The sequence below is a fragment of the Schistocerca nitens genome, chromosome 1, assembly GCF_023898315.1.
Source record: "Schistocerca nitens isolate TAMUIC-IGC-003100 chromosome 1, iqSchNite1.1, whole genome shotgun sequence".
Taxonomy (NCBI): domain Eukaryota; kingdom Metazoa; phylum Arthropoda; class Insecta; order Orthoptera; family Acrididae; genus Schistocerca; species Schistocerca nitens.
In genome coordinates this window covers 341,014,696-341,038,899 of record NC_064614.1, presented here as the reverse complement: position 1 = coordinate 341,038,899, position 24,204 = coordinate 341,014,696, and the positions used below count along the sequence as shown (strand labels likewise).

Here is a 24,204-nt window from a genome sequence, read left to right as displayed (position 1 = left end):
TACTTCAGTGCCTACTACTACGAATTTCCTGTTATACAGAAAATGTATAAATGTACATGCAGCATAAATATTGCATGTACTATTATACATGCGTTATAGAAAAAACACAGCACTCAGACCTAACTCACACGAACCAAAGTTCTTTAGAAATCACAACTGGCTTATTAATTTCCCATCTAAAGTAGCTTATGCAGGGTCAATAGAAAAAGAAGTTAGTCATGGAAGTGGGTGACGACAACTAAAATTAACTCATAGCTCGCCCACTCTGAGGCAAGCTTCCCATGTGCAGTGTGATGTGCAAGGCACTCACTATGTAAATCCCAGGGTAATGTAAGAATGACACACAGATACATGGATCTAAGCAGTCCCACAGAAAAACTGATGAGATAAAAACGCAACTGAAACTTGTTTGGCACATCTTACCTGTGATTTCATGTTCTCACAACATCTCAGACAAACTAATAAGCTGACTATGTAAACTAAGGAATTGTAAATTTGCAAGTTTTTGAAAGAATACCTGTGATTTCATGTTCTCACAACATCTCAGACAAACTAATAAGCTGACTATGTAAACTAAGGAATTGTAAATTTGCAAGTTTTTGAAAGAATATACTCTACATCTAAAAATTTGTATCTTGAAAAAAAATTGATAGGTGAAGGGAAAGTGTATAATAAATTTTTAAGAAATCATTTCCAATAGTACCATTTTAATATCCGTTTTAAATAATACAAACGTATAATCACATTATAAAAAAGTGGCCCCACATACTCTTACATCTTTTGTCAATTATTACCTTAGAACAATGGAAAATCCAGGATGGAATGTAACAGTATTATGAAAAGGATAGTTGCTACTCACCATATAGTGAAGATGCTGAATCGCAGATAGGCACAACAACAAGATTGTCACAAAATTAGCTTTTGGCCAACAAGGCGTCTATTTCTGACAAAGACCTTGTTGGCTGAAAGCTAATTTTGTGACAGTCTGTTTATTGTGTCTATCTGCAACTCAGTATCTCCACTATGTGTTGAGTAGCAACTATCCTTTGCATAGTATTGATATTATCTTAGAAATTAGACTAATACTGAAATCAGAAACCAGTGTTCTAATTACAAAAAGTATAAATAAAGTTAGTCCTTTCTGTAAATAAATATAGTCACTAAATCTTATACATCTTCATATATACAGTACTATGCATGCCTCCTTATGACATATGGTGAAAGTTATTGTGGATTCCATTATTTTATCATGACAGAAATTTATATCTGTATAGTAAAATTTGTTTGTTGTGTAGACAGATAGGTAACAACACTGTTTTAGAAAAAGCAGCTCTGAACTGCTAGAGTTGGTTTTATTTATGAAAAACGAGAAATGGTGCCATCACTCAAAGAAATTTATGTCTTCCTGTGCATTTCTCTAGAAACTGCGTTAAGGTACTAAATATATATAGAATTCCGATTTTTCACTGCCAATTTTAAATTGATTTGAACCCCCAAAATGCCTGATGATGTATAAATAATAATATAGAAGGCAGCAGGGTTATCATCACTCTCAAAATTTCAGAATTATAGCAAAAGAAATTTAATGGACAACAAGTACTATATAAAAACAGTCTGCATTACATTAGAACCCATAAAACATAAAGAAAACTAGCAGTGTGAATGTGAGGGTAGAGAGGAAACATAGTGCCATAGTGCTATCAATAGGAACCAATATAACTCAATTCATTTTATTTAAGGATATAATTTTTGCTAATGAACAATGATTCTTTGCTAAAAAAACTGTTTGTTGTGCCCCATTGTGTGCAACATCTCAAATGTTGTAGTTACATATTATTATTATTATTATTTAGAACTAACATTTTACTTATAAAATAAATGTTCAGTGCCAGATACAAAGAAAAACAAGGAAATCATCAGCAAGCTTCAGGAAATTACCATGACTGTAACAGATAACTGTTTTTGAAGTATGAAATCTCGTCTCTATTATAGGAATACATTCTTAGACATTCAACTATACTGGAAGAATTTTTTTTTGAATGATCACAAAATAACAACAGTTAGAGTTCCTTTACAGAAACAAAAATCAACTAAGAGATCAAAATAGCAAAATAATAAAGGAAATATTTAAGTGTGTTTCATGATATTTCTTAAAGAAAAACTATTAACATATGTGATCTGAATAATAAGTATGACTGAATTGGAGTAAAGGCCTTAAAAGTCTAATCAGTGGTTTGTAAAATCGAAAAATACCTTGTGGAAAAATGTGCTATTTTGTCTCACATGAAGCATATGTAGAATTTAGTACATACTATAATTTTGATTTTTTATTGAATATTTGTTCATGAAAATGCACTTTGATGGATCTTATGGCACTGCAATGTATTACAAATAAGGATATGTTCTGACAAAATGAAATCATCTAAAGTTCTGAAGTTACTGACATCCAAACTGGAAATGATTAGGCAACACAATGGGGGAGAATTCCTCAAATACATTCAGGCATTGTGTAGTATTCATGGTAGACAGATAGGAGAGGTGACTCATTTAAAACCCGTAAAATAAAGTAAATAAAATCAGCAACACAACCAGAGAAATAAAGAAAAGTGCTATTTTATTTAGGAATGGTTTCATTAAAACAAATCTTCGTTTGACACTAAATAAGTAGAATCTGTATATAGACTCTTAACAAATAACGATGCAGCCATACTCTGTTTCATATTTGTGACAAACTAATAACGAATTTTTGCAGGATCTATAACAACAAAGTAAGTTGTTTAGATACTATTAAACAAAAACTGAGTTAAAAGATCTATCATCATTGTGTTGCCAAAATTGAAAAAGGCTGTTGTTTTGTTCCAAGTGCATTACTTTTTCAAATGTCAAACTGCAACCAATAGATGTCTCTTGAATTTTATGATAGCTTATATAATGGAATTAAACTAATGATACCTGCCAATGCTAGTCATACATGCTCCTAGAATAATATCACTTGTTACAGAATAATGCAAAATTATATAAAGGTTCGTACTATACTAAGTGGAAATGCTAAAATTGTTTTTACATTGTTTGTTCACAGTACATATTCTTTAAATCTAGTAATCAGTATTACTGACTGTCATTCACTGTAGTGATTCTTGTGGAAATCCGATCACAACAGTTTCACATATTTCTTTTGAACAAGAAGTTAAACATCTCTTCTTCGAGCCTCATTTTTGATTGAGCTGGCCAAGCAAAGAGCAAATACTATTCCAACAATCTGAAACAATTATTTATTGTCTTTAAAACATAATTTAGATTAAAAATTCGTAAAAATGAATCACTGTATATTATTTAAAATATACAGTAAATCAGGTATATTGGAATGCAAAACTTTAATATGTAAGTACATCTTCATTTTAAGTGAAAATACAGTTTTGTTAACCTTCGTTTGTCTGGTGCAACTTACTGTAAAATTAAGACACTAGTTAGTGCCATCTTCTTCCACTTTAAAGAATTTTTCTGTTATTCATGCAGACTCTTTTTTAAAAAAAAAAATGATTTCATTGATGTAGGGTAAAAGTGCACATTGGTTTTAACACAAGGTATTTGTTTCTTTGGTGATTATGGATAACATAACTATATATAACAGACCAGAATGCTGAGAGTGGACAGATATAGGTGAATTATATCCATCTCTGTTAACATTCTGGTAATATGGATAACATGACTTTAGAGAGAGATGGATTATGGACAACGCTAAATAATACTTTTGTAAATAACTGGAACTCCCTTTGCTGCAATGACTTCCAGAGTCAGTTTGTGTTCTATTTACTGGTGCCTGTATTTAATATTCATTGTCAATGTTGGTACACTAAAGTGAAATAAAAGAAATAATAAAATCATACTACAGGTACATATTTTTACATGAGGGAGTATCTTGACACTAAATTATCTTAGTGCTCATGATGAAAACTGAGTCAGTGAACCAGTTTCATTCTAAAAGAATTCAGATTATGTGGATAGCTGTCAGAATAATTTTCATGACAGTCTAGTACTGTTAGATCACTGAAAATAAGTGTGCATAATTATTATGTGCAAGATATGTAAGTTAAAATTAAGAAGTAGGTAGCTACTACTCAATAATAATGCTTATTCACCTAATACGAGAATTTTTGTCACAACAGTTGCAAGTAAAAATTGTTGATGTTAGTATTAAAAGAGAAATTTTTTTATATAATTTCAAAGTTTATAGGACCCTGTTATGACAAAATAAGCACTGAGACCCTTCTTTCTAATACTACTGCATGATTGAAATTTGTATGCACAAAACCTAAGTACTACATTTAAATGTAGTAATGCCAGTACTGTACTACTTCAAAATTGTATATAACATACAGTCATTGCTACATTAGAAAAAACAAACAAAGATAGGAGAAGGAAATTATATGTTGGTGGCTCTTATAAATTTTTGTTGAAAAGAGGCTATAAATAGATTATAAGTTCGATAATTTATCATTTTTATTTGTTCCAAATGATATTTGTACAATCTGGTAGCTGTGTGGTGAAGATTCATTTACTTCTATCATAATGCTCATATCTTTCATAAAAATTTTAAATAATGCTTAACAAGTGTATGTATGACACATATTTGAGAGTTGTATGAAATGGTAGTGCCAACAGATTCTGATTCTTGAACAAAGGATATGTTTATTGGGTGTAGATGCCGAGGAATTCTTTGTTCATTGACATAAAATTTCTGGAATTTGTAGGACACACACACACAAGCAGAAGCTGTAACTCATTAAATAGTTTTATATCAATGAGAGAAAGGTGCATTACCAGAAAATATCAAGGAAAGCACTGTTTACTTTGATCAGAACAGAGTACTGATAATAATACATTAATTTCATACCTCAACAACAGCTGCTCCAATTGCAATACCACCCATTATGTGTCCTGCATAGCTCAAGAAGCTCTCCATAGCTTCAAGACAGCCAGTAGTGTAGTAAGGTGCTGTATTAAGAATTCCAATTCTACAAATGTCACCTTGTTTGCAACAAGAAGATGGCAAGTTTAATATGCCTGTCTTCAAATAATCTCCTGGTCCATCTGCTCCACAGCATTCTAGCTGCAGTTACAGGAAAAAACAACAAATATTCATTCAAAGTCTACAGACACATACATTGCATCAAAGTACTATCCTACCAAAGATCTAAGAAAATAGTCATTAATTCTACAAAGTAAAGATAACAAAATTTTTAATTGCACAGGAGGGAGAAATACTCATTTATGATAAAGGAGCTATTCATAAATAAATCATAATGTAAAATGTACATAAATAAAAATGTTCCATTGTTCAAAATCATAAACCTCCAGAAGTTCTTCAGTGTTTGCTCTGAGATTCTGACACAACGTTGCATTAGAATATCTGCAAGCTTTGATATACCTACTGGAGCACCATATGGCATATAAATATATAACTAATAAATAAAGGTGATACATTGTTAGCAAAAACCACATGTTCATTTGTTCAAAATCTTAAGTCTCTAGAAGTTCTTCACCAGTTACTCTGAAATTTTGGCAGAAAACTCCATTCCAATATGTGCTTGTTTTTGTATACCTGTTTTAATGTATATATTATACAAAGAAATATGTAATGTATAAAGGGGAAATGTTAGTACCAAAAAATCGTATTACAGAATGCCAGAGAGAGGAGGAAAGAGGAAATGGACAATGTGGTGGGAGGAAATGGACATAGAAAGTGGACAGGAGGAGACAGAAAGAGAATGGGAGCATAAGGACATTGAGAGAGGGGGGAGTAGAAGATGGAATAAGAAATGTGGGAGGTGATGGTCAGAGAGAGGGGGCAGGAGGAGATGGAGAGAGGGGATGAGGCGAAGATGGACAGTGGACAGAGGAAGAGGGAAGGAAGTGATAGATGGAGAGAGAGGGGAAGGAAGAATTAGACAGGGAGAGGGAGAAGAGGTGATGGACAAAGAGAAAGCGAGGAGGAGATGGATAGAAACAGGTCCCACTGTTAGAGCTCTTTCCTGTTCCATTCATGTATGAAGTGCAGGAAGAATGATTTTTTAAATGCCTTTTTGTGTTCTGTAACTAATATAATCCTGTCCTCATGATCTTTATGGGATTAGTAAGTAAATGCTTGTAACATATTCCTAGACTCGCCATTTAAAGCCGTTTCTTGAAACTTTGTTACTAGACTTTCACAGGATATTTTCTGTCTACCTTCAAGAATCTACCAGATCAGTTTCTTCATCATCTCTGTGAAACTCTCCCACAGATCAAACAAAACTATGACCATTCTTTCTGCCCTTAACAGTATATGTTCCATATCCCCTGCTAGACCTATTTGGTATGGGTTCCATGCACTTGTGCAATATTCTAAAATGGGTCGCACAAATGATTTGTAAACAATCTCGTTGTACACTGATTACATTTCCTTAGTGTACTACCAATAAACCGAATGCCCTGCCCATGACTGAGCCTATGTGATCGATCCGTTTCAAGTTCTTACTAAGTGTTACACCCAGGTGTTTGTATGAGTTTACAGATTCCACCTGTGACTCACTGATATTATATTTGTAGGATACTATGTTTTTCATTTCCTGAAGTAAACAGTTTTACATTTCTGAACATTTAAAGCAAGTTTCTAGTCTTTGCACCACTCTGAAATGTTATCAAGATGGGGCTGAATATTTATACAGATTTTTTTCAGACTATACTTCGCTGTAGATGATTACACCCCCCACCCGGGTTCCCGGGTTCGATTCCCGGCGGGGTCAGGGATTTTCTCTGCCTCGTGATGGCTGGGTGTTGTGTGCTGTCCTTAGGTTAGTTAGGTTTAAGTAGCTCTAAGTTCTAGGGGACTGATGACCATAGATGTTAAGTCCCATAGTGCTCAGAGCCATTTTGATTACACCCCCTGTGAAAAGTCTGAGCTTACTATTAATATCGTCCGAAAGATGATTAATGTATGACATGAGCAGTAAGAGACCCAATACACTTCCCTGGAGTACACCTGAACCTACTTCTGCATCAGTCAATGGATCTCCACCAAAGATGACATTCTGCCATCTCCCTACCAAAAAATCTCACTCCCATCACAAATTTCGTTTGATACCACATGCGATTGTGCTCATTCTTTTGATAATATCCCTTTACGTGATATTGAGCCAAGTGCTTTTTTTGAAATCGAGAAATATTGCATCTGCCTGACTGCCCTGATCCGTTGCTTTCAGGATGTTACGTGACAAAAATGTGCATTAGGTTTCACATGATCTATATTTTCAAAATCCATGCTGGTTGGCATGGAGGTGGTCGTTCTGTCCGAGGTACCTCATTATATTCGAGCTCAGAATAAATATCAAAGATAATCGACGGTAATCTTATAGATTACTTCTTCTACCCTTCTTGAAGATAGATGTGACATATGCTTTCTTCCAACTACTGGGCACAGTTTTGTGCTAGAGGTACCTACAATAGGTTATAGTTAACAGAGGGGCTAACTCAGGAGCGAATTGAGACAAGAATCTGATAGGGATTCCGTCGGACCTAGGAGCGTTGTTGAATTTTAATGATTTCAGACGTTTCTCGACGTCACTGTAAATAATTTTTATTTAACTCATCTTTTCAGTGGTACGAGAATTATATTGGGGGAGAACTCCTGGGTTCTCCTTGTTAAAGATAGATTAGAAAGCAGTGTTCAGCATTTACGCTTTTGTTGTGCCTCTCTCAATTTGAATTCCTACCTTGTTCATGAGTGACTGGACATTAACTTTGGTGTCACTAACAGCCATCTTGTGACAGATCCTTCGACAATATTCTGCTACGATATTCATTGAAGATTTTACACATTACTCTTTGACCGCTAAACTCGTTTCTTCCAGCGTCTCTCTATCTACAGCCTTGTGCTAATATGCAGTAGCATCTGTCTCCTTAGAACTTCTTTACAGTCACTGTATATCATGGAGGATCCATCCCATCATGGACTACGAACAACCCTGTTGGCAGAACATCCGCAACTGAGCATTATAGTAGAGGGTGAAAATACCGCTTCAGTTGTAAATTACTTTATTTTCACACGACCGGTCTCGGACTGTTATAAGCCCATCCTCAGGTGCCGTAGCTGTAGCTGTGCTATGGCCCCCGAGCGCCGCGTGTACCAGGCGCGTTGTGCTGTCTATGAGCGCAGAACTATGGCTCCCTGTTCTGGGCTCCTAGGCAGCACACCGCGCCTGGTACACGCGGCACTCGGGGGCCACAGCACAGCTACGGCACCTGAGGATGGGCTTATAACAGTCCGAGACCGGTCGTGTGAAAATAAAGTAATTTACAACTGAAGCGGTATTTTCAACCTCTGCCATCATGAACTGTTCTACTGGGTACTTATCTGTTTAGAGCTTGGTCAACTATTCATTTAAACTTGAGCCATAGTTCCTCTACATGTTCCTGTCCAAAGCTAAAAGTTTCAAGTTCCTCGTTGAAATATGACTGCTTCTCTGTCTATTGCTGAACATATAAATCTTTCTACTTACTTTTGGTTGCCCTTTGTGCTTTGGTATTCACTGTTACTAGAACTGCCTAATGATCTTTGATTCCAGTTTCGATGTGGACTTCCTCATAAAGGTCAGATCTATTTGTTGCCATTATATCTAATATACAGGGTGATTCAGGAGGAATGTCACATAATTTGTGACATAATTTTACATGTGAAAAATAAACTAAAAAAGGAAAAATTCCTATGAACCTGTGTCCGATTTTCAATCGTTACAAAACTGGAGAGGGCCGAAGACTAGGCACATCTATGAACGGATATAAAGACAAGTGTGAATATTACTTACCAAAATGCTATCTAGGCGCTGTGTTAGACAAAATAATGATGGTACAGACTACTGATCCATCTTACAAGAGGTATGAGTGTCCTCCAACAGATGGCAAGACTGTGACGTCTCACTGAGGCAACGGCTGCAAGTGCACCTGGTGCGCAATCATGGGTTGGATCAGTGAGCAGTCGTGAGGCAGTGTGCATGTTATGCTTGATGTTATTTAATTGAGCAAGTGCATTGTGTCCATGAATATGAACACGCTGCATACATTGATCCCCGCAGAATACGCAGACGGGTATTGTACTGTATTGTACGGGACCTGTAATGGTAGGGCCCATACAGCTGTGACAGAATGCCAGAGACGTTTCCCTGATTGATGAACCCCTGCCATGGATTTTCAAACATAACGTGAATCCGGAATACTATCCAGTGAACACGTAACATCAGAACGTGGAGCCGTCCAGTCAGTCGAGGAAAGGGACGACATTATTCCGATAGCACAATGGAATCACACCACAAGTACACGGTGCATTAGCTGTCAGCTCGATATTCCCCAAACACGAGTCTACGGTACCTTACATACAGCGCATGCAAAGTCTGCATCCTGGTGACTCAGCAGACAGGCAACAAATTTGAGAATGGTTGGCTGTAGACACAGACGTCGTGCAATACACTTTATTTACAGATAAGACTGCATTTACATACAGTGGTATCATGAAACCAGCAGTTCTCGTACATAGGCGATAGGGAACCCATATAACTCTAGGGAAACAAGATTCCAAGTTAGGTTCTCAGTGAATGTCGAGTGCAGTACGATTGATGAACGGCTGATGGTGCCTATCTTCCTGCCAAATTGCATGACAGCCGCAGCATATGCCCATTTCCTGATAGAAGATGTGCCTGCACTTTTGGAAGACGTGACGTTAGAGCAACGACGGCATATTTATCTGCAGCATGATCGACCACCGATTCATTGTACCAGACAAGTAGCCCGGTACCTGAGTAACACTTTTGGCCGCGGCGGACTGGCCCACCAGACCACCCGATCTAACCCCGTTAGACTTCTGTTTATGGGGCTGGTTAATGGGGATGTCTAGGCTAAGAAGGTGGATACACATGAAGAACGTGTCGCTCCCATCATTGGCGCGGTTGCCCACATTAAAGCCCGTCGATATGACGCTCGATGTGCAACACAACAGCCCTCCAACGCATTGACAAGTGCCCTGAGAGGGGTGGGGTCCTTTTTGAACACATGTTGTTGGATGGATCAGTCATCTGTCCAATCATTACACTATCAACCACAGCGCCCGCACGGCACTTCAATAAGTAATGTTCATACTTGTCTTCATTTTCTTACAAGCGTGCTATCTTCAATCCACTCCAGTTCCGGAACGATCGAAAATCGGACACATGTTCATAGGATTTTTTCAATTTATTTCCACATGGAGAATCGAATCACAAATTATGTGACATTCCTCCTGAATCACCCCGTATTTCCATCATGAGTCAGGTTCTGAACTATGTGTTCTAGATAATTTTCAGATAAGTCACTTAGTAAAGTTTCGCAATATGTCTGTCATGCCCACCGCAAGCAAAACTTGATTTTCCAGTTTATTGTTAGATTTATAATGGTTTCACTGATGATTACAGTATGTTCGTACGTACAAGTGAACTGAGGTTTGCTCTTAAGTTTTTGGTCACATCAAGAGCTGAGTCTCGTTGGGCAACAGAAGGATCCAGTTACCATTTTCTGTCCATTACCTTACCCAAAAAATGTCGCATGCAGCTTAAATTTCTATCTCGGTTGATTTGAGTTTCTTGTATATTGCTTCAAATACAACACCTTCATTTCCTGCCAGCCCATACTGTCGATATACCAGTAAATTTGCCCCAAAAATCTCACTGCTATCAATTTCATGTTTCAACCAGTTTAGTGTTCCTAGTAAAATGTGAGCTTCAGTGTTCTTGAGTAGCGTTCGCACTCTGACATTGTTGTGAATGCTTCAGTAATTTACTGTTAGCATTTTAATACACTCACCTGTGGGCTGCATATCTTTGGATCTTACCCTGGAATTCTGAGGTTCCTACATCTATTGTTGTCTGGACTGGATGGAACCCTTGTGTGCACCTCACACACAGTCAGCTACTGAGGTAGCTACTGCTAATGTGTAGTACACATCTCACCCATTTAAGCAGACCCTCCAACTCTCAACACCATGTCGTAAGTCTAGAAAGTCACAGTCTAACTTTTCACAGAACCCTCGGGGTATCTGGTTCAAGCCTTCCACTCGACTCAGAACCAAGGGACCACGATCTGTTGTGAGCACGATGCTGCAGATCATGGGCTTCGCTGGATATCTGTGAATACGGCTGATATTCTCAACCTTCTCTGCTAGTCGCTGGCATGATCCAAGTATGACCTCGGAGCACAGACGACAGGCATAGTTAGTTGCAACGTGCGTCTGCCTAAGGAACTTCTGAACTGCCGACGATTAAAGGACGCCTACCCGTTCGCAGTCGCTGCCCTTGACACGGGACACAGCAGGTTTCCCAACAGATGAAGCGAGCCTCACTAGAACGGTTTCGGTTTCAGTGAAGGACAGCACCTCAGACCTGTTGGTTAGTTGGCTGCTGGGTACAATATTCTAAGTTCTCGCTGATGTGTTCCCTTCAGACAGAACGCCTAGACCCACTACTGACACGCTTCTCATAATCGAGTGGCCGGGTAACGATAGGGATCGTACTTCCCACCGGAGAGACAGTGTCCACAGGAGAGGATAGTACTCTAGTAGAACAGTGAATGTAGGAGAACACAAATTTGAGAGGTAATGTAGTAAGAAAGTAACATCTACAGGAGCAGTTACGATAGCTAAGAGAAGCTACGAAAAGGAAGATCGTCGCAGGCACTTCGGTTTCTTTAAGTTAGAATTTTGCAAACTAGATTGCTACTTACAACATTAGAATTCAAATATACTGGTAAACTTCTACTAATATTTTGAAGGAATCATAACTTACACTATTCTGGAGCGCATCCATTGCTTTCTTACTACTTTCGTTTGTACTGTAGTCATGAACAAAATCATAAAGAGTTTGTTTTAGAACAGCATCCGTATCACCACCGTATACAAAAGCAAGAACAGCAATTGCAATTTGCAGAACCAGTACTGTCAGGAGGAACACAGCATACTGAAAAAGATAAGTAAACAATAAAAATTAGTGTTTTTCCTTCTGTAGTCATATTTCCACTACGTACACATAAAACATTAACAAAGCAGATATTATAGGATATCAGTAACTAACGATTACTTCTTTTTTGTGGTGTACCTTTTGGAGTACTACATTACTTATCTGTAATAAAAGTTCCTTAACTCTTTTGCATTTAAAGTTTTTACGACTAGTCCCTCTTGTAGAAAAACGAACGAGTGGACACGGATGCCAAACGGCATCAAAGGGCCGAAAAGAGAAATAAAACGTAAAGAAATTGGTATCTTCTTCGTGGCTAATAAAGACCTCTTTGTTGGCCGTTAGACTGCACTGAATGTTTTAATTGTTATCTCTGTTTTGCAGTTTTATTTAAAAGCCGCGCGAGGTAGCCGATTGGTCTGAGGCTCCATGCCACGGTTTGCGCGGCTTCCCCCGTCAGAGGTTGAAGTCTTCCCTCGGGCATGGATGTGTGTGTTGTCCTTAGCGTTAGATTAAGTAGTGTCTAAGCCTAGGGACCGCTGACCTCAGCAGTTTGGTTCCATAGGAACTTACCACAAATTTCCAATTTTATTTAGAATTATATTTCACTAACAAATCTGTCATAAAATGTGGAAGGTGTCATCACGGATCTATGAATTCAAGGATCTTTGAGCACATTTGTTTAATGTCATGGTTGCACAAAATTATTGGAACTGGAAACAAAACAGGATATCATAAAAGCGCCTCGGAAATTAAAATTCAGGAAGTTTGCAAGGACGATGAGATACGTAATCATATGATCAACCATGTGAATGAGGAAGTAACTGAACCAGTTTTACTTATACCTTTACAAAAGTGAAAATTTAAAAAGTATAGGATTACCCCTATACATGAATTGTGGCAAGGGTGACCTAGATAGCCAGAGACCAGTCTCTGTAATACTGGATATCTAGACGATATTAGACGTGCAGCATATTGAGGCTTGTTGTTGTTGTTGTTTTTTTTTTTTATGGTGGTCTTCAGTCTGAATCTGGTTTGATACTGGTCTCTATGACAGTCTATATTGTGCAAGGGTGTTCATCTCTGCATAACTGTAGCAGCATTTATCCATTTGAGGCTGCTTGCCCTATTAAAACCTTAGTCTCCGTCTACAGCTTTTGCCCACCACATCTCTGTCCATTAACAAATTCTTACTTCTTGATGCCTCAGGATGTGTCCTATCAATTTATGTTCCCTTCTTTTAGTATGGTTAGCACAGTGGATTCGCATATGGGAGAGCCACTGTTCAAACCCCCTTCCGACCATCCAGGACTAGGTTGTCGTTGATTTGCCTAAATCGCTCCAGGATTGAAAAGCACACTGCCGATTTCCTTCCTCATCCTTTCGTCATCGGTACTTTCCACTCAAATCTTCCTTTTTTAAGTCCTTTGGGTCATAAATTTCTTTTTAGCCCAATTCGATTCACTACCTACTCATCTGTTATGCGATCTACCCACTTAGTCCTCGGCATTCGACTATCGCACAACATTTCAAAGGTTGTTATTCTCGTCCTGTCCGAACTGCTTATCGTCCACGTTTCACTTCCACATAATGTTACACTCGAGACAAATATCTTCAGGAAATACTTCCTAACACTTAAATTGATGAAATGGAATAATTGTATGGCATTAATGGACAGGAGACCCCATCTAGGGGTTGTCCGGACATCCGAGATACGTCTTTTTGACGCCACTTCGACGACTTGCGATTCGTTGAAGGTGAGATGAAGTGATTAGAACACAAACACGCAGTCCCCGAGCGAAGAAAATTTTGACCCGGCCAGGAAATGAGCCCGGTACCCCTTGATCTAGAGGCGGAGACGCTGCCCACAAGAGTATGATCTGTGGACTTAGTGCTAGATAACAAGGTTGACAGGTGACTTTCGATACGTACATAGATCCATATGCCATCATGAGTACCATGAAATTACTAGTCATGCGGTGTTGATATTCCGGTTTCCAAAGAGCTGTTAATCACTGTTTTTTTTTAACTCGGTAGTTTATTAATCAGTTTATACAAAACCGCTAGCCAATCAGGAATACTTCTAGAAGGAACGAATTTTTGGAGGTATGTAGTTTATAAATATCAATAAAAACGGCAACAGGTGCTATTAGATGTGGGTTTGTTACTCCACAACTGGTTTCATTCTAAACGAACAACTTCGTCGTTTATAACTGGCTGTTGTCATTTTTATTTACATTTACATCATTCAGCTGTGCAGCCACGAAATTGTTAAAACGCTAGATCGGTAGCAGGGGCAATTTAATTGATATTAGATATTTACAAATTTATCTTTTTCAGAAATGCCTTTCTTGCTATTGCCAGTCTACGTTTTATATCTTTGGTACTGGCTCTCATCAGCTATTTTACTGCCAGAATAGTTAAACTCACCTGCTACTTTCAGTTTCTCAGTTCATGCTCTAACTTCCTCTGGATCGCTTGACTTAAGATTGCTCTAGATTATTCTTATTTTATTCTGTTGATGTTCATCTTGTAATCTGTTTTCAACACCCTATCAATTCCGTTCAACTGTTCTTTCAGATCCCTTGCCGTCTATGGTAGGATTACAATGTCATCAACAAATCTTCAAGTTTCTATCTCTTCTCCATGAACTTTAACACCCTTTCCAAATTTTTCCTTGGTTTCCTGTACTTCTTGCTCATTCTACAAATTGAGTAACATCAGTGAAAAGCCACATTACATTAAATTACTTCTTCCTCAACAGCAGCTTTCGGGGAGTGCAGTACATTCTACGTTGTCAAAAGCTTTATTTTTTTGTCTTCAATCTTCTGGCTGGTTTGGTGCGGCCCGCCACGTATTCCTCTTATGTGCCAAACTTTTAATCTCAGAGTAGTAATTGCAATAACCTCTGTATTCCTCTACGGTTTTTCATCTCTGCAGCTCCCTCTAGTACCGTGGAAGATATTCCATGATGTCTTAACAGATGCCTATCATCCTTTCCCTTCTTCTTGCCAGTGTTTTCCGAGTGTCCTTTTCCTCGCCGATTCTGCGGAGAACCTCCTTATTCCTGGCCCTGTCAGCCCACCTAATTTTCAACATTTTTCTGTTGCACAACATCTCAAAGGCTTCGATTTTCTTCGGTTCCGGTTTTCTTACATTTCATACAATGCTGTGCTCCAGACGTCCATTCTCAGAAATTTCTTCCTCAAATTAAGAACTGTGTTTGATACTAGCAGACTTCTCTTGGCCGGGAATGCCCTTTTAGCCAGTGCTAGTCTGCGTTTTATGCTGTCTTTACTCCGTCCGTCAAGGGTTATTTACTGCCTAGGTAGCAAAATTCCTTATTTCGTCCACTTCGTGACCCCAGTTCTGATGTAAAGTTTCTCATTGTTCTCATTTCTGTTACTTCTCATTACTTTCGTCTTTTTCAATTTATTCTGTCCATGTCCTGTACTCATTAGACTGTTCATTCCATTCAACACATCCTGAAATTCTTCTTCACTTTCAATGACGATAGCACTGTCATCAGTGAGTCTTATCATTGACAGCGTATCACCCTGAATTTTAATCCCACACTGGAACCTTTTTTTTCTTTCCCTCATTACTTCTTCGATGTATAGATTGAACAGCAAGGGCGAAAGACTATACCCCTGTCTTGCTCCCTATTTAATTCCAGCGCTTTGTTCTTCGTCTTCCACTCTTATTGTTCGCTCTTGGTTCTTGTACATATCGTATATTACCCTTCTTTCCCTATAACTTACCCTTATTTTTCTCAGAATTCCGAACATCTTGCACGATTTTACAGTGTCGAACGATTTTTCCGTGTCGATAAATCCAATGGACGTAACTTGATGTTTCTTCAGTCTTGCTTCCATTATCAACCGCAATGTCAGAACTGTCTTTCTGGTGCCTTTACCTTTCCTAAAGCTATATCGATCGTCACCAAATAGATACTCAACTTCCTTTTCCAATTCTCCGTATATTATTCTTGTAAGCAACATGAATCCGTGAGCTATTAAGCTCATTGTGAGATAACTCACACACATATTGTCCCTTGCTATCTTCGAAATTGTGCGGATGATGATTTTCAGGAAGTCTGATGGTATATCGCCAATCTCATACATCTGCACACCAATGAGAATAGTCGCTTTGTTGCCACTTCCCTTTATGATTTTAGAAATTCCAGTGGAATGTTATCCATCCCTTCTCCCTTATTTGATATTTAGACGTCCAAACCTCTTTTAAATTTCGATTCTAATAATGGATCCCCCATCTCTTCCTTGCCGACTCCTATTTTTTCTTCTGTCGCCTCACCAGACAAGTCCTCACCCTCATAAAGGCCTTCAATGTACTCTTCAACATTTAACACTAGAATTCCCATTGCACTCACAATGTTACCGCTCTTGCTTTTAGTTTCATCATAGGTTATTTTGACACTTATATATGCTGAGTCAGTCCTTCCGACAATCATTTACTTTTCGATATCTTCACTTTTTTATGTAGCCATTTCGCCTTAGCTTCCTCGTTCATAAGTGACTTGTATTTCTATATTCCTGAATTTCTCTGCACATGTTGGTATTTCCTTCGTTCGTCGATCAACTGAAGCATTTCTTCTGTTATCCAGGGCTTCTTGGCAGTTACCTTCCTTGCACCTACGTTTTCGTTTCCAACTTTTGTGATAGCTATTTCCCGAAATGACCATTCCTCTTCAACTAAAGTTCCTACTGAGCTGTTCCTTACCGCACTATCTACGACATCAGGGAACATCACGCGTGTCTCTCCATTCTTCAGTACGCCCGCAATTCGCTTCCTTGTGTACTGACTCTTCCTGACTAGTTTATTAAACGTCAGCCTACTCTTCATCGTTACGAAATTGTGATCTGAGTCTACATGTTCTCCTAGGTACGACTTACAATCCAATATCCGATTTCGGAACCGCTGCCTGATTATGAGGTAATCTGATTGGAATTTTCTCATATCTCTCGATCTTTCCCAAGAACACCTCATCATCTTGTGATTCCTGGACAGTATATTCTCTACTACCCACTTACATTTATTGCAGAACTCTGTTAGCCTATCTCCCTTCTCAATTCTACTACCAAGCCCATGTTCTCCCGTTACCGTTTCTTCCACTCATTCCCCTACAAACGCCTTCCAGTCCCCCATGACTGTTAGATTTTCATCTCCCTTTACGTAATGAACTACCCGTTCATTATACGCTTCCTCTGTCTCTTCAGCTTCTGCTTGTGACGTCTGTACAAATATCTGAACTATTCCTGTCGTCGTTGGTTTGCTGTCGATTCTGATGACAACGCTCTATCACTAAAATGGTTCACAGTAACACATTCTTTGACCTACCTTCCTATTCATAACGGATTCTAGTCCCACTATATTATTTTCTGCTGCTGTTGATATTACCCTTTACTCGTCAACCAGAAATTTTTCTTCCTTCCATTTCGCTTCACTGACCCTCAATATATCTAGACTGAGCCTTAGTATTTCTTTTTGCAGGTTTTCTAGCTTCCCTAACACGTTCAAACTTCTGACACTCAGCGCCTCGACTCATAGAACGTTATCCTTTCGTTGGTTATTCAATATTTTTCTCATGGTCACCTCCCCCATGACAGTCTCCCACCGAATACGAATGGGGGACTAAGTGGAATCTTTTGGAGTGGAGACATCATCGTGACACTTTTTCAATCAGAAGTCACATGTTTCGTGGATACACATTATGTGTCTTTAATGCAGTGATTTCCATTGCCTTCTGCATCCTCATGCCTTTGATCATTGCTGACCCTTCCTATTTTTAGTGGCAGTTTCACACTGCAACGGCAAAAGAGTGCCATGAACCTATGTCCACTCCCTCGTCCTCTTTGACAAAGCCGTTCACAGAATGACGGTCACCTGTTTAGCTGGAAGTCTTCGACAGCCATTGCTGATGAATTTTATTAAAAATACAAGCAGTTGTTAGATTCGAACCTGGGATCGAGAACATTTTGTTTAGTAATCAAATACGTACCCCTAGACCATGGAAGACGTCCCTGGACTCCGAGTAGATGCGACTCCCCACCCACGCCTTGATTTTTATAATTTTTAAATATAGTACTCCTGATATCACCCCACTTGATGTTAGGAATACACACAGTGCGATATTTGAATACCATTTTCCAGCTATCTGTATTTAAGTGTTGTGACTTCTTTATTTTTTGTACGTTATTATGAATGATATAGAATTTTGTATATGGTATTCAGATTAATTAAAAACTAGTAAATTTGTTGTGGCTTTTAAAAACGGGTGCGATATTAGGGCTGCTTCCTCAAAAACCGTGGTGCTAGAAAGGTCTCTGATACTCCACTAACTTAAAGCGAAACCTAGTAAAATCAGAGTGCCAAAGCTGGTATAGCAATAGTATTAGACAACAAATTAGGAAAGCAAATAGGCAACTATGACTGCATTTGTCAAAGCAGAATTATAGTAAATGAAAAAATTAAGATATTGTAACTTAGTATTATTTGAGTCTACAACGCCGACGAAGGAAGAAAGGTGCTTCAAGCTATGAATAGGAACAACTACGCAACAGCTACATGTTATATATGAGCAAAAATGTTCTCAGGTAAGGAAATGTAACAACGAAATTAAAATTAACGTGTAGACGAACAGCTACGGGTCACGTGTCATTTGCTTCATTACTAGTTTCACTCTTGTACATCTGAGATTTTAATGTATTATCATGAAAGCTGGTATTATCAGAAGATGTTCTCGTCTGTAGTGTGTAACTAGTAATACAGCAAACAATAAGCGACTTGTGGCGGTCTGTTTGTTGTAAATAAATGCCGGGGTTTCGTTATATACAACTCTCTGTTTGTCAGTAACTGGTTATTTAAAGACACTACGATTTAACGTACTACGACTCGTGGAGTTAGTGCATTGGCGAATTACTACCGTTCTCTCACATTAAAAAAAATGTAGGAAACAGGAAATCACTGTTTTGCAACTTTATTCCTGCATCATGGAAACGATTTGCTTCCGGACGTGGCTGCCTATTCATATCGTGATATGCATAATTCACTCTACACGTCCTAGCATTTTGTAAACGACAATTTATAATTGATCTGTTCAGGATATCCTTAAAGTTTTCTTGTTACAGAACTCGACTCTACATTCTGTTCTTATGTACTGTCCGCACCAAAGTAAGCAAGTAAGGCTTTTGTACAGAATTGTTAACAACAATCTTGTCACGTTCGGAACAAAATGATAAGATCAGCTTTATCGTTGAATAAAATGAGATGTGCTCATTGTGTTGAAAGCAGTAAAACTGAGTAACATATAACATAAAATGCCATTAATTTTAGAAAACGTTAACCATTACCGTGCACACTATTTATGTTCTTAGACAGCAAGCTCTGTAAACCATCTGCATGTTTGGGAAGAAGATCGAATCACTTCCGTATGTCTCTCTGTACTAAAGAAGTTAGAAGTCACTTTCAAAAATTCGTTTTTGATGTTGATCTCATCTTGCCTATTAATAGCATCCTATCAAGTTTGTGACTCCTAAAATTAACTGCTTTGAAATTCACAGATAGGTTAACACTGTGTTACAATATGAATTAAAAATGGCAGTTTTCAGATATACCATTTATAACTGTAAACGCTTTATTTCTAAGTTGTATTACGAGAGGGATCGGTATCATAGTAGAAACACGAAATTTCACGAATAGCACCTAGGTAGTTAGTACATTATAACTAATTGTGACGTACTTACCGTTGTGACCATACAATGACTCTCTCTGATTGCTCCGCAGCATCCATAGAATGAGATCACAAGAATAATACTGCCAATAACTATGAGTAGTATAGCAGGAGTATTTGTCTTTGAGTCAAGAACTTCTCCAATTTCACCAATTTGCAGCTTTATCAGAATCCCAATTGTCAGTAGGGCGATACCTGCAAGCTAAGAAGAAGACTTTTTCAGAAACACTATGTCACATGCCATTATTAACGTAGCTGAGTTTCGAGAACTAGCTCGTAGAAAATAATGAAGCCTGACTGACTTCTCAAAGCTTCCACAAAACTTACTGATGTACATGAATATTATGAGTGAAATGTTATTATTTTGTTGTTATGCAAGCACACGAAAGGGTAAGATTAGAGGCAGAAAATCAGACAATATTAATGTTGTATCCCGTCGAACGGATTATCAACAAATGTCTCAATTTCCACTTCACTAGTCACTATGGATACCTCTACGATTTAAGCGACAGGATAATACTGTGATGAACGATAGTGTAGAACATATTTCCATATAAAGATGCTGAAAAAAAAAACACCTTTTCTCATCTCTCGAAAATTTCATTAAAAGATATATGCAGTATATTACAGAAGTCATTCAGTATTTTTCGGAATATAATTGACTTTTTTCTTCGAGAGAATATCTTGCAATACCTGAAACTTCTGGAAAACCTAAAGTTGAGACCAGAAAAAGAGGCGTTTTTCTTTCGCTACCGAAGCGCTATCAATTGGTCCGGAATTGTAAGCACGAAAGCTTCTGTTGATTTTAAGTGAGTAGGACACCGATATTGGATCGAAGGAATGTGGTGGGCAGTGATGAGTGCTCGGATTGTTGTGTTGGTGGAACGTTGTTCTGTGTCGAACTCGTCCCTAACTGCACTCTCTCAGAAAGTTTCATTACGTCACATTCTCCATTGCAGAATGAAAGGTTTATTTTACTTCGAATAAAGTTCGTGTGTCTCTCATAAATTTGACTGCGTATACTCTCATCGCCTGTACACTTTCACGGCAGAGGTTTCGCTGTCATTTTCAGGCTACTCTCTAGGAATCCTCTGATTTATTTTATTCTTTTGGGGAGTTGGGAGGAGAGCGATAGGTCAACATTCATGATACTGCTTTGATGAAGCCCGCCACGACTTTCCTGCGATAAGCTCTTCATCTCGGCGTAGCAAATTCATCCAACGTCCTCGATTAATTATTTGTTGAACATACTCCAATCTGTTTTCTTTTACAGTTTTTGCCCTCTCCAGCTCCACCTTGTGCTATGGAAGTTAGGGCCTTATGCCTTAAACGTGTCCTGTCATCAGGTCCCTTCTTCCAAAGAGTTTTTTTCCAAATCTTCCTGTCCTCATCGATTTTACGGAGAGGTTGTTTATTTTTCTATGTTATCAGTCGACTTAATTTTCAACATCCTATTGTAACATGGCGTATCAAATGCTTCGATTCTCTTTTCCTATTTCCGACAGTCCATAATTTGCTTCCGTACAATGCTGTGCTTCAGACGTCAATTTTCGGAAATTTCTTCCTCATATTAAGACCTGTTTTTGACGCTAGTAGACTGCTTTTAACTTCCTCTTTGTCTGGATTAGCCAGATTTTTACATCCTCCTTACCTCTTTCAAAATCCAAGAAACAGTATTAGCCAGGACAAATACCTGTCTCACATCATACAGGTATAAAATTTCTTCTACTCCTACGCAATACCTTCACACAGACAAACACGCCGGTCGTATATGTACACATGATTTTTTCACAGATCGGTCTTATGAACATTTTCAATTCCCTCTGGTAAACAACAGGACATCTAGACTTAAAATTCACGAAGAGATCGGCCATGAGTTTCGTTAAACTTGGCAATCGGACGTATGGGGAGGGTGGCGACAGATACTTTACTCTCAACTTAATTCACATTTATCGCTTGTAGAGACGTTAACGACGTTGCCAGTTATTAAGACAAACAAATGAGAACCGTCACAGGAGGAGCTGCGTGCAGATAACATTTTATGTGATCCTAGGATTTAGAGTTCCGCTGCAACGGACGAAATGGGCAAGCAACACCAGAGCTAGACGTCCGAAACGCATTCGCAATCCTCGCTGCTGAGCAAGATATATTCTTTCCGGAGCATGCAATTTGTCCATCTGATGCTTCCTCAAAAGAAGAAGAGTAAGGACTAGAATTTTTGAATACACACTGCCGTCCACCTCGGTAGCTGCGTGGTTAGCGCGGCAGATTGCTAACCGAAGGAGCCCGGTTTCGATTCCCGGCCAGGTCTGAGATTCTCTCCTTTGGAGGAGTGGGTGTCGTGTTGCCCTTACGTTCCCATCGTCTTAATGGACTTCCCCCAACTCTCTGCCGCGAGGGACCCAGAATTCCAGAATTTCTCCTGAGTATGACAGTTGGAAACTTGCCGAAACATTACTTCAAGACGACGCTGTTATACCCATGAAAACCGAATAAGCTTTATCTGCTGATACAGTAATGTACAGAGGTAAGTCATATTAATTTGGGAACTCGATCGGTAATTCTTAAATAATACTAATATGACCTGAATCTAAGAATCACATTGCATTTACCATCAGAACTGAATCCTTATACGCACAGTATGTTTAGGCAAAATGCCATAATCTGACAGACATAAAATGCAAACAGCTTAGGAAACCACAGGAGCTATTTATGCTTTAGGTCTGCCAAGTGATGACACTTTATCTAAACTAGTTGTACAAATAACAGTTCAAACGTATGACATCTCTGGTGGTAAACACAACGTCGTTTTAAATTTCGTATACACTGTGGAACACAACTTAAGGAATGTTCAAGATTGATTATGATGATGGAAAAATCTGGATGTACACTGGCCAAATTCCAAACAGCTAGTAGTGTAATGCAGTCCACACTACCAGAAGATACAGAAATGAGTATGTTGTGTTCCAAGTTACCCTGTTAATTACGCTGAAAAACATAGGATTATGTGGCTACCTAAGGATCACAGTTTTTGTGCGATTATTTCGCAGTATACAGCTCACACTCTTCCACAAGTCATAAAATGCGTTCGTAAAATCAACAGGCTGTTTGCAGAAGTTTATGATACGACTTTCTGATTATGCCGTTTACGTCATTCTTTCAGTTGTCAAGGCGTGTAGCTCGTTTAATTGTTGTCTTCACGACAGTAAACTTCAGTATACAATTCTCTGCAGACTGCTAAAGCATGAACTAGCTAAGTATCTAGGGTGAAGGATTGCTGATCAAATCTATTGAGCTGAAAACATAAGAGACCTGTTACTAAATTTACGTACGCTCTGGTATGGGCTCGTTGATCACAGCAAGAGATACTGTCTCACATATAAGACATGATTTCCTACGGCCGTGACAACTAGCATTTTTGGCAAGGTTTTCGTCATTCCCGCTCCTTAGCTACTAGAATATAATCGAGCGTTTGTCGTTTTGTCAAAAGTTTGGAATGCACAGTCAAAGAAGCAAATATCGCTGACAGAGTGGATGCAAAAACCAGAGAAGTACATTGGCTCTAAAAGTACGAATACTTACCACAAAAATGAAATTGAATAGGAAAAGGATGTACTTTACGATGGAAATAGCGCAGCCCATTTTGTTGCTTGTTGCTGTACCACGGACGGAAGTCTTACTGATAACGGAGTTGATCAATGCGTGATCCTATCTTATCTCTAGCCTCCGCCCCCACCACGTCTGTGGTTCGTGAAAATAACTTCGTACTTAGAGATACAGCGTTATATATGTTCAAAACTGCATGGCACTCTTCTGTTATTCTGTTCTGACTTTACATATTTCCGGTGGTACATTTGTAGTTAACAAAATGATAATTGGAAGCCAGTTCCTAAATCAAAACTACAGCTTTTTACTAATTCCTCTGAAAAAAGACGATAACGAAGTAATTACTTTATAATCCAAAGTCACACACATTAGGTCCCACACGTAAACATGAGCAGAGAAGAAGGTAATTATTATAATGGACCTCATGGAATTGTCCACAGCGTCTGTACACATTTAAACTACAGTTATCAAATAGTGTGTATCAGTAAACACTTTTTTTTTCTTCTGCTAATATTAAATACACATACGATTCTGCAGAATTTCTCACCAACGGTGCCTATGTTGTCAGTGTGTAAGTTTACCGTAGTAGGGATGTGACTGAGCGTCCATGAACCTCACAAACCTACCGCCCTACCCCCTCCCCTTCCCCTCCCTCTCTCTCTCTCTCTCTCTCTCTCTCTCTGTCCCTCTCTCTCTCTTCTCTGTCTCTCTCTCTCTCAAGCACACACACACACACACACACACACACACACACAGATAATAAATAACATCTGTCCCACAAGATTCCATCTTAGACCCATACATTTTCATGTGATTTATTGACCTTACTTCAATATT

At 38.5% G+C, this 24,204-nt stretch overlaps 1 protein-coding gene across 1 annotated transcript; it reads right to left on the bottom strand.

Annotated features, from left to right (window-relative positions):
* Positions 1 to 2,593: 2,593 nt before the first annotated feature.
* LOC126248643 (23 kDa integral membrane protein-like) lies at positions 2,594 to 23,458 on the bottom strand. The gene is made up of 5 exons (XM_049949829.1): positions 23,344 to 23,458; positions 19,775 to 19,963; positions 11,844 to 12,014; positions 4,895 to 5,110; positions 2,594 to 3,259 (listed from the first exon to the last, which is right to left on the bottom strand). The coding sequence occupies exons 1-5, from the start codon at positions 23,401 to 23,403 to the stop codon at positions 3,188 to 3,190; spliced, it is 708 nt and encodes a 235-aa protein (XP_049805786.1). The 5' UTR covers positions 23,404 to 23,458; the 3' UTR covers positions 2,594 to 3,187.
* Positions 23,459 to 24,204: the final 746 nt, after the last annotated feature.